This window comes from Mugil cephalus, chromosome 3, assembly GCF_022458985.1.
Source record: "Mugil cephalus isolate CIBA_MC_2020 chromosome 3, CIBA_Mcephalus_1.1, whole genome shotgun sequence".
Taxonomy (NCBI): Eukaryota; Metazoa; Chordata; class Actinopteri; order Mugiliformes; family Mugilidae; genus Mugil; species Mugil cephalus.
Window position 1 is genome coordinate 24,212,856 of NC_061772.1, and position 12,064 is coordinate 24,224,919.

Here is a 12,064-nt window from a genome sequence, read left to right on the forward strand (position 1 = left end):
TAGGAGAAAAGCACCCGTTTCTCCCCAGAGTGAGTCGTGAGCGTCCATCTGCACTGCCAGCTGTTCATCTTTCAAGTCCAGCAAGCTTTTCACCACCTGCAGGAAAACACAGTTTTACAATCTCGCTGCACGGAGACGAAACCAAAGAACCCACAGACCTTGAGCACAGAAATTAACAAACGGCATCAAATAAATCCTCTCGTGGCCACACACCATGCTCTACGTGAAGGTTCATTTTTTTGTTCATTAGGGCCTTGTTCTGATACATACCTGCGTGTGTCCCACACTCGCTGCAGCCGTGACCGCCTGCTGCACTGCCTGTGTTTTCCCAGTCGCTGCTTCATTACTGTGGTGCTGCTGTGGGTCAGTGGGAATCTCTGCTGCCGCTCCCCAATCTTGGCCCAGCAAGATGCTGATGATTTCTGCATGGCCCTTCAGCCCAGCGTGGACCAACGCACACTGGCTACTCTTATCAGCATGGCCCACCTGGCACAGAGGGGGCACACAGAAGCACTTACAACACTGGCTCCGGCCTTCGCCTGTAATACGCTGTCCTAGATCCGCCGTGTTTATGTCATCTCTCTCCCAGAATAGATCCTGAAACTGTGGTGATATAAAACCAGAGCAGTTCAGGATATCACTGGCGTAAAAGGTGCTGATAGACGCAGTGATCCGCCGTCGGCTGAAATCAGATTCGTGCACCGTAATTATTCTGGTTACGGCGTCCGAACCATTGACTGTATGGACTGTGGGCAAACCCATCGTGACGTGATTCTGAACCTTGAAAATGAAGCCCGAAGTGGGCGGAGCAGTCGCCATGTTGGATGAGCTTTACTCCGCTCACAGTTGAATACTGAAAAAATACGGACATGGGGTTCATGTTGGGGCGGAGCTAAAGCAGCTCGGAAGTTAAGACCCGCCCACCCAAGCTCAGGCTGCCACCTGTCACTCAATTATGTGGAATTTTAAACCTTAATAAAAAGACTAAATGACTAAAATTGATTTTTGTACCAGGCTGTAAACATGTTTAATTTTGCTGTAAAGTTGGGCTTTTTAACATGGGGGTCTATGGGGATTTGCTCCCTTTGGGAGCCTCAAGCAGCCACTCGATGAGCTGGAACTTTTTGCACTTTGCTCAGACCCGGAAGTTGCTGCCTGCTCCAAACCCGCAGTTTCCAGAGACGACACTGACCTTGGCTCCTTTCTTGCAGAGAAGGCTGACGATGTCTGCGTGTCCCGCAGCGGCGGCCAGGCACAGGGGCGTCATGCCGCCGTCCGTGGTCCCGTCTACAGGCGCTCCCATTTCCAGCAGCAGAGCCACCATCTCCAGATGACCCAGGTGGGCGTGGACGGCCAGTATGGGAGCGTGCCCTATCACCTCCGTGCACCAGGTCACACTAGCGCCTCCGAGCATCAACAGACGACTTACCTGCAGAAAAGAAATAATTATATATCGCTGTGTAAAAGTTATTCTGGAGTTTTTTTTTTTAAATGTGGGACAACGCTGTGTGTCACCTTGATGTTAGGTGTATATAGGTTCCTGAGGGAGGCCAGCGCAGCGGACAGACTGTCTGTGCTGCAGTTTACCCACACGGCCTGAAGAACGCTGGAGGACACGCCTGTCTTCTTACTCAGACCCTGTGAACATGTGAACACGAGAGACACATTACAGACAAAGAACAAGCTGCTCAGATGAGATCAGCGGTGCAGAATCTGAATTGCGTCCCAGGAGTAAAGCTGAGCCACGCGAGCAAACAATCTCCAGCGTGGGTGTTTATGTATATGAGTGTTGCTAATGTGTGTGGGTGGAGGTAGGTGCCGGGGTTCACTCTTACTTCAGCGCAGTAATGACACGGTAAAGTGTAGGATCTTGTTTATGTGACGCCTTTGGTGAAATCGAAGCGTTTCAGAAGGGATCAGTTCCAGGCACAAACCCACAGAAGTTATTATTGTTACCTTGAATATGTGAGCCTTGAGGATGTGGTGTCCCAGTTCCATCGTCTGCTGCCGGTTCAGCTTGCCCTCCTGCCTTGAGAACATGAACGCCAGGAGAGCGTGGCCACTCCTGTAGACAAATGTACAGCCCTCTTATTTTAATCATAAATGGCACACATCAATTAAACACCTCTTGAAGACTTTTATACAACACGACTCTTAAAAATCTTTGACCTTTATCCTCACCTAGGCTCACAGAGGAAGTCAGTGCTTTCTCCATCTGCTCTCCAAACCAGCCATTCTCTGAAGGAGGGATGACACAACATGCGTGTGCCATCCCTGCGTCGAACCTACGAACATAGTGAGAAGAAGGAGACGCCTTAACCTCGAAGGCACGTGTCTTATTTTCCATCAACATACAATTTGAGCCAGACTAAAGCTTTAATCATTACCCGACCCCTCGCATGCTGTCGTATATCAAGAGTCTTACCATGAATCCAGCCAGACTGTCTAATCTCTGCTGGAAGTCCTTCCACTCCAGCTCCCCCCTCACACTGCCTGCATTCAGTGCCCTGAACATTTGTTCATCAGTCAGCGGGTGCAGAGACGCCAGTGCCACATTTAGCACCGGAAGCACCCGCTCGAAGACCTCCTTATCCGGGAAGCTCACACGACACATCAGCAGGTACACCTAACAGAGGGGACATGCTGTCAGCGAGGCGGGATTTTGCCGGGACTGAATCATTATTTTGCAGTTAAAACATGTGACTAACTTGTTCACATAAAACTCGCTGGATAAACACAATGAACACGAAATGATCACACAATGAAATCTTATGTCATTAATTAAGTCATATGGACGTGATTAATTTAGCTTTATTTAGAACAGGGGTCTTCAGTGTTTTTCAGGCTAAGGACCCCCAAACTGATGAGAGATTAGGTATCCAAGGTGCCCGTGCAACTGCCGTAAACCTGACATAAACATGTTTATATATGTATGTATATGAAATTATTGGATCCATCTTGGCCTCAGTATTTGGCTCTGTTAGCTTCTCTTCTGCTAATATTGCCGCGTGCTTCTGGACTTCACCTGGGGACCGAATCCAGGCTCTCAGCCAATTGCATGATTGGCTTGGCAGCAACAGGGGCGGAGCCTACTGTGTACAGGAGGCTTAGATTGACAGGCGTAGTGTGGCGCTCTGTGTGAAGGTGCGTTGTTGAGACGGCTCCTGTATCGCTGTATCACCTATGAATTTAGAATATTAATAACCTTGTTGGAAGCTGAACATGATAGTTAAGAGGCAAGTCATAGCTATAGCAACAACCAGAGAAACAGCTTTACCTGTTCAAGCATCCATTAAGTAGACCTGCACAACTTAAACACACCTCAACAGGGAGGCTTTCCGCACACATTATTAAATCATCATTAAATCCTCTGATTTCTTAGTCTTTGTTTGCAAATTAACAGCCTCTTATCTGCTGTCCTAATTAAAATTAATGATTATGTAATTTTTATCTCTTATAGATCTGAACAACTTTTTCTCTTCTTTTATACATATATATATATATATTTTTTTTTTTTTCTGCCTGCGTACCTTTGTGTGCGTATTTTACGGACACTGCCTGCCTCAGCGGTCCAGGCTCGATGCCATTTCACGACAGACAGCTCACCAGGATGACTGACAAGTGTTTAAGTGCGAGACTGTGAACCTCCTCAACACTTACCACTACCAGATGAGGAGGAGGGACGGTACAAAAATATACGCTTAAGGTAAAAGATCTGCATCTACACATTAATCTACATAGTAAGTGAACTGAAAACTCACGAAACACACTTCACTAAACTTTGCGTGTCGCTGGACGCTTTACACATTTAGCTAATTCAGTGGTTTATGCATTAGTTTTAAACTAATGCTAACTACATCGACAACATTCTTTTCTGACATGAAATTTGAACTCTTAATTCTGAACTATCACTTTTATTTTATTGTTTACGGAGCCGTATGAGTCCTATGGGTTGGGGGGAGGGGCCTCTGTGGATCATCCCACAGATACTTGACTAGTTTGGGATCTAGTGAGGCTGGAGGTCAGGTCAACACCTTGTACTGTTCTTCATTTTTTTTTGTGTGTGTGTCTGTGTCAGGCTGCATCCTGCTGGGGATGACTGCTGCCATTAAGGAGTGTCATTGCTTTTCGGTGGGGGTGCCTGGTCTGGTCTAGGTGGGTGCTACATGTCTAAGTAACATCCACACGAATGCCAGGTCTAAAAGTTTGTTATGTTTACTTCACCTGTCAGTGGTTTTAATGTTGTAGCTGATCAGTGTATTGCTAAATGTTTAACTTATGGGTTTGCTTGCTGCACTCTAACAGAAAGTCACATGATCTTGCAGTCGACCACCGCGAGACCTTGTTTTGGAAAAATACAGCAGCAAATGGCAAGAGATATGGAGAATAATTATTTTTTTTATTGATTCGTTGAAACTGTGCCATGAGTTACAAATGAGCGTGTTTACTTGCAACTTGATGAAAGCGCAGCCTCTTACAAAGATAGTGAAGAACATTTAGTTTTGTGTGAAACCTCGTCTCGCACAATATTTGTCACCACAGCACCAACATGGCCGTCACCAGTGAATGTGGTCGGCTTGTAGAGAGGGAAAGTTAAAAGATCACTTAAGACTTTCGGGTGAGTAATCCTTCTAATTATGTGTTTTCAGTCTTACGCTGGAACAGTTTTACAACAAGCTGTGACGATCTTGACTGTCTTAAATCATCCTATATCAGGGGTCTTCAACGTTTTTCAGGCCAAGGACCCTCAAACTGACCTACTATATGTGTTCTACGTTAAACTCGACCTAGTGCTACTAATAAATATACATTACTATTATCATTTTACATTCAAAATTAAGTTATTCAAATAATACACAGGTTCAAATATATATATATATATATATATATATATATATATATATATATATATATATATATACACACACACATTTTATTTTTATTTTTAATTTCAAACATGCAACATGTCTTCTGCCTCCATTTATCCCTTTACTAAAATATGTTGGATTCATATTGATGTATATTTAAAACAATTTAAATTTGTGGGATAAATTAAAAAATATATATATAAAAAAAAATGTTGATCAACCAAAGATTTTGCGACCCCCCCACCCCCTACATTACCCCCCGCAGACCTGTGTTCTATATCATGGGTAGTTTAGTTCACAGCATAACTCAATTGATTTCAGTACATATTTTTTTATTCCATTTTCCATTCCATTCCATATTTATATTCCACATGTCCATCAAACTAATGCTCTAAATCATAAGTCTTCAACAGGGGGTCTGCGACCCCTAGGGGGACCATGGAGGTACTGCATGGGGGTCACAAAATCTTTGGTTGATTAGACATTTTATATACATATATATATATATATATATATATATATATATATATATATATATATATATAATATTGTTTTTAATTTTTCCCTACAATTTTCCCTCTTAAACACCAAACAAATTACATTTGAACCTGTGTATTCTTTGAATAGCTTAATATTGAATGCAAAATGATGATGATAATGTATATTTATAAATAGCACTAGGCCGAGTTTAATTCAGAACTCATAGTAGGTAAGGGGTCCCTACTTAATCTCTCCATCAGTGTGGGAGTACTTGACCTGAAAAACGTTGAAGACCTCTGCTCTAAGTGTCTCACCTCTGACAGGGACACAGGCACAACCAGGTAGTTTCCTCCTTTCAGAGCCAAGTGGCCTTTGTGGAACAAATCCAGAGTCAGCTGAAGGTAGAGGATGGAGCCGTGACTCCGCGTGGACAGGTGGCTGCTGAACTTGCTGAGGAGCAGAGGATCGGGTGCCGAGCCCGTCGGCGTGGTGACATTAGCCGCGACCTGGGTGCTGCCGCTGACTCTGTGATGGATGTAGTCGCTCAGGTCGGCCCCCAGGTCGCTGCTGTCTGGCAGGATGTCCAGAGAGATGCCAGAGAAGGGGAGAAGGGTGGTGATTTCCTGCGTCATAATAAAACAGTTAAATTACTGGTGGAACGCTGTTTAACATATACATACTTATAATAGCACGCGCTATGTGTAGGCTGTGTGTCTTTGGTGCATTAACTAAGGACAAATTAAAAGCACCAAATCCAGGACCCAATCCTCAGATGCTGTTGCCTCTGACTCATGCAGAGCCATGGGATACAGTACAGTAAATAGTGTGACAATGACTCAAGCTCCAACGTTGCTCACAGGCTTCTCTCAGATTCACATTTCATCTTCTCTCTTGCCATCCTCAAGTGCTCAACGCTCGCCAAAACCAGCTATGACTGATCAGAAAAGGGAAAAAAACGAAATAAAATGCATCTCAGTTCCTCATCAACGATGACTAACGTTTTGGTTCGCAGACGAGCCATTGACTTGTGGCTACAGACGGTGCCCCAAACACTTGAAATAGTCAAGTAGTTTTACAAGAGTAACGGAGGGAAAAGGGAAAACAACGATCCCACAGGGAAAACGTGAACGCTGCAAGAGTCGGATAATAGCTGCAACCTTTCATCTTTACATTTTGATATTTAACGCTCGCTGACTTCAAATGCATCATGAAGAAAATGACCCCAAAATGCGTTTTGTGTATTCCCAAACACTAATCCAATTATGTAACCGGCTGGCTGGCTGTCAAGCTCCAGACTCCCAGTAGTATTACCCTCCATTCACGCTGTAATCCATGCAGCATTTGGAGGCTTGGCTTTGGCGTTGGACAGATGCGTCTGCTGTTTGGTGGGATTACCAACCGGATTGAGAAAATACATCAGACTAGAGAGAGCAACTGTGCCAAACGACGCCACTTCCTATAGCATGGCAGCAGAAGCTCTACATCAAATATGTACAGGGAGCAAACAGAGAAGGAGCGGATTTCGCAATACCTCTGTGGCTGGGGTAATGTGAGGAGAGGTGAATATTTACAGCTCGTTTCCCCCGGTGTGCACTCTTTTTTTCCCCCTCACATCTAACAGTAGCGAACTATTTGGATAGTGGGATTTACCCAGGCTGTGACATTTCTGCTTATATCTAGTTAAAGTGCTCCTCGCTTGGCATAAAAGGTGCTGCAACAGTCGATAAAAAGTGGTGCAGCACTGAAGTAACGCACACAAGGGAAGCAATAGAAAGGAACGGAGTTTCATTTGTAAGATTCAAAACTTAAAAAAGACATTTTGTCCAGAGATGGATATGCTGGTTAGTGACCACATGCTCTCAAAAGCATATAAGCTGTTTGAAACAAAATGGGACGTTATCACAATCACTGAGTTCAAGAGAGTGACTGAAACCCAACCAAGTAGAGGGAGGCAGGGGGAGTTTCTATGCTCCTCCCTGTTCTAACACACAGTACATATGCATGCTAGTTTCATTGGTAATTGGTTGTAGGTGTGGATGCGAGTGGCCATGGATGTTTGTCTCCTTGTGGTAGACACCTTACACCACGGAGGACCCCACCTCTCACCCAGTGATTGTAATGACCCTTCTCATAATAAGTGTTAATATCTAATGCGTAGATACTGGCAATACAATATAAAATAACCATGCATGCTTTTTTTTTGTTTGTTTGTTTTTTTGTATGTACAATACTGTATGTTTCAGTGATGCAGGGACCACAAACCACTTCATGCGATGTGGTGGAGGATATCTGTGCCACGACGACAGGTGTGGTGTGTAACATAACCCCACTCACCAGCAGGCCGGTCCTGACCGTGACCACCAGCTTAAGCCACGGTGGGAATTTGGAGACTATTTTGGTGATGAACGTTGCAATGGTGTCCCCGTAGTCTGGTTTGTGAAATTCTGCCTCATTGAGACTGTCGACCAATATGATGTAGTCCTCTTCAGGCAACCTCCTCTCTGAACGGGAAGAAAAGGAAGCAAACGGACAGTTGAGGACAATAAAACGCTGCATCACATTTCATTACGGCAGGTTTTATCTACGTCCTTTTATGGATAAAGTAACACTGATTATATTCTCCTGAAAGGGAGATGCAGAGTATTGTTGTTTATTAGCTAGAAACAGGACACATCCACTACGTTTCACATCATCAAATCTGTCAGTGCACGTCTGAAAACCTGAGAGGACTCGAACGCTCACACTCACCCGCACGAGGGCTCTCCATGATTTTTTTTCTTTTTTTTTTTACCCCCTCCTAACCTGCTTAATAGAGATGGAGTAGACAAAACACTCCTTCCACTCAGACTGTGAAGGGCCTGGACATTACAACACATCAATCTAGCTGGCTGACTGTGTCACGAGAAACTGAGCCGGCTCACACGTCCCAACATTCAGAGCCTCTCCCCCAAGTACTTTGTGACCTTGAAATCCTGTGGGACTCCGATGATTCACTGGGGTAAAAATAACACTCATCTATTCCCCATGCAAATGACCAAACATCTGTTTCACACTCTACAGTGTTTCAAATCATTGACCCTAACTAGAAAAAATAATCTATGAGCCCATCACGGAGTCATTAATAGGCTATTTCACACAGGAGATGGCTGCACGCTCGCTAATTGCAGGGTAAGGGAAGCAGACAGTCCCCAACCCACCTTTAAGCTGATACTATTTTAAACTTTAAAAGCTCTTTAAATTTGAATTGCACATTCGTCTTCAAGTGCGTGCGTGCAGACTTCATTACCCTTGCGCAAGCTGGCCATGGGCTCCAGGATGCCCTTCCGGAAGGCAGCGATGGGGTCTTGAACGCAGGAACGCAGGCTGAGCGTGTTCTGCAGGTGAGGCTCCTGCACCAGGAGGTCCCTGTAGGGGCCGAGCTGCGTGGCTCTGGCCAGCAGGGCGGCGACGCTGTGCACAAACTCCGGCACCAGGCATGTGTAGGTGTTGTCGGCCTGGCAGAAATGGTAGGCTACCACCTGGCAGGAGGGAGAGGCAGGTGATGAAACGCAAAAGAAAGAGGTGTTTAATGCGACAATCCTAGATTCATGTACATCTTTAGGCATAACTAATAAATTCGGAACCAGACCGAACCGTTTATCCATGTAGCGCTTCTAGACATTTTGTTTCGCATGTCACTGTGAGGCGTGGTGAAGATAGACTGAAAAAAGGAAGCGGCAGACGTCCCCGATTTCTAGGGACATGCCCATTTTGGATGACGACTAAAGCTGTCCCTGAAAATGGCCCCAATTTTAAAAATTAATAAAAAAATGTTGCGCGCAGGCTACAATTATTATGGTAGCTGGTCACGCAGCTATTGACATTAGAGACATTAAATATGAATAAATATGTCAAAATAAATGAAACCGTAATTGTTTCTTCATTTCATCTTAATAACATTGGAGCCTTGCAAACCTGTTTTATTACTCGTGTGGGATAAATTATTATACCATACTAATATTTACTCATCAGCACAGTAAAATAGTCCATCCGTAGTCAATCTACTGCATTAATTCCTCTCTCAGCCAGTAGAAAATGTTGTAAAAACATGATTGTGCATGACAAAAAATACCCTGATACACTGTGATGTTGTCAGAATTTTGAAAAATACAATGATATACATTTCTGGTCTTACCGCCCACCCATAATGTGTATTTGGGTGTAAATAAAATCTGCATAACTGTTAACGGCTTGGGTGAAAATAGTGGAAAAAGAATGTATTGGAAATAAAACAGGTTTTAACAGTAGGGGAACACAAAAAAGCATTTCATGAGGCCATAATGTGTGATTTTCCCATTAGGAACGCAACAGGAGGTGGAAGCGCAGAAGAATATTAAGTTGGTTGAAAACTTCTAAAAAGCTCCTCTGGCTATTTTGCATGCACTTCATCATGACGTCAGCCTGTCACTTTTAGTCAGCTGTCAAATTAGGCTCCAACATCAGATCATGTGTTAAAAACGAATGTTCTGGCGAAAAGATACCGAGCATCAACTTCGCAGACGGTCGGATTTTCTGTCCGAGTCCTGCAAAATCCTGCTCCAGTTCGTCTACGCTCTATGAGTCAAGAGCAAAAGTCATGAAAAGCACCTTTTTTACTTTTTGTTATTTAAAAGAAAATCCTTGGGGCGGTCAAGCAGCTGCACGTGCTCTTTGATTTATGACTCTGAGAAGTAAATTGGGTGACCCCATCACGCGCGGGAGAGGGACAATGTTACTGCACAGATTCATACGCTGCATTATTATGCACATGGTTCCCTAGAAGAAATACATAAAAAGCTAAAAAAAAAAAAAAAAAATCTCTTTTCACACCGTATAAAGATATGGGTCACAATGAAATAACACTGAGATACAGTATAAACACAGAAAGAACTGAGGTGGATGAGTCATAACACTGACTACACGCAAAAAACTCAATGGGGACTTCATTGAGTCGGTCACTGCAGAATTTTTGTAAAGCACTGGTAGAACGGGGCTACAAGAAATGAAGCCCATTTTTTGGAGATTTTTTTTTCTGCTTTCCTCGAAAATAAATGCAACTACAAGCTGAAGCTGCACCTCAGACATATGCACTCGATGCTCTCTAGGTCTGAGCCCCCGACCGTCCACACGCGACGCTGTCAATGGTTTTACTTTGAGCAAACATCCTTCGCCATCACACGTAGTCTGACTAGTTCCCATGGAAACTCTTATTGAGGCCACGCTAGTAAATTTAGAAGCTTCCATGTCATCTGTGTGATGCAGTCAGCAGCGTGTTCTACATGTGCTCAAGAAACGGAGAAGAACACCCTGACATTAGAATCTCGTGTCACAAACGTGCAGCCTCATGCTGCAGCTCCTCGACGAGAAACAACTGAAAAAACGCTGATGTCTGTTTTGTACTCTTTTTCTTTTCCTTTCATGCCGATCCCTCTTCAGTCTTTTGTGAAGGCTTTTAGTAGTCATAGCTCCCTGCAGTACTGTTTGTGAAGCTGTACTGTGTGACCATACTTGACAGATGATAGAAGTGCAGGGAAATAAAGCAGAGCCAGGAAAACTGCCACCGTGCCACGGTAAACAAAAGGACGTTCCCTGTTAACGTAAATGTAATTTCTTGCATTTGTCTGCAGGTGACTCATCAGCAATGAGATGAATAACCACACGCGCAAAGATGTGTTGTGCAATTGTATATGCATGTAATGTATCTATGTGAGAATCAATTTGACTGATTATTTAGGGTCATCAGAGTGGAACATTTGATTTTAGGTCAGGTTGGCATAAGGAATGTTGTTCTGATGGTAATGGTATAGTTTGACATTATGGTGAATGCACCTTTTTTTGTATTATTGCAGGGAGATGAGAAGATAAATTATAACTTCCGTCAGTCTGCACTTTGAACATAAACCTGCTGAGGTTATCTTAGCACAACCACTGGAAACTAATGTGAAACAGCTGCTCTGGCTCCGTTCAAAGGAAGCGAAATCCACCTCTTGAACTCGCTGGCAGCACATCACATCCGATTAGTTTAAGTGAAAAAATGACGAGTAATGGGAGATTATGTGCTGAACTTAGACAAGGGAGCAGAAACTTTCTTGGCTCCTTTACAACTGCTACAAAACAAGACAATGCAATATTTATACATTTTAGATGTTTCAAAGATAAGAAAAAAATGTCCAATCAACCAAAGATATCTCGACCCCCCCTGCGGTGCCTCTGCGGACGCCCTAGGGGTTGCAGACCCCCTGTTGAAGACCTACGCTACGAAGACATGTTTTGCAATTGCATGTCCTCACAGGTCTAGAAATGCAAACGTTAGCGTGCACGTGTGTTTTCAGGTTACCTTGGCAGCCAGGCATCTGACAGCCTCTTTCCTCTGTGCTGCACTCTCGCTCGTCCCACCAGCAGCACTCTGGTTGGGCTGGGAGTCGGCTGGCTGTTTGGAGGCTGCTTTTCCCTGCCTATCCCCACCTGGGCGAGAGCACAAAGGCACAAACAACAAACGCAAAGCTGCCATTTACACTCGTTAGATGAATTCTCAGGTGAGAGCGCGGAGATGTCAGAAGTGAAGTCTACGAGGAGCCGCAAAAAAGACTCCTCCAATTAATTAGTGCATCTGTAAGCAAGACTGGATGAGCAAAAAAAAGATACATAAGAAGGCTGCAAAAAAAAAAAAAGACTGCAGAAGGACCTGCAGGCTGGAC

General features: G+C 44.0%; 1 protein-coding gene across 1 annotated transcript in view; it reads right to left on the minus strand.

Moving 5' to 3' along the window:
• LOC125005279 (protein TANC1-like) overlaps positions 1-12,064 on the minus strand; it is a 36,549-nt gene that overhangs the window by 7,343 nt on the left and 17,142 nt on the right. The window contains exons 10-20 of the mRNA XM_047580516.1: positions 11,704-11,831; positions 8,635-8,866; positions 7,683-7,849; positions 5,663-5,971; positions 2,426-2,626; positions 2,182-2,285; positions 1,957-2,065; positions 1,516-1,638; positions 1,193-1,429; positions 271-486; positions 15-96 (exon numbers count right to left, since the gene is read on the minus strand). Coding sequence (XP_047436472.1) covers positions 15-96; positions 271-486; positions 1,193-1,429; positions 1,516-1,638; positions 1,957-2,065; positions 2,182-2,285; positions 2,426-2,626; positions 5,663-5,971; positions 7,683-7,849; positions 8,635-8,866; positions 11,704-11,831 — 1,908 coding nt within the window. The remainder of the gene's footprint in view (positions 1-14; positions 97-270; positions 487-1,192; positions 1,430-1,515; positions 1,639-1,956; positions 2,066-2,181; positions 2,286-2,425; positions 2,627-5,662; positions 5,972-7,682; positions 7,850-8,634; positions 8,867-11,703; positions 11,832-12,064) is intronic.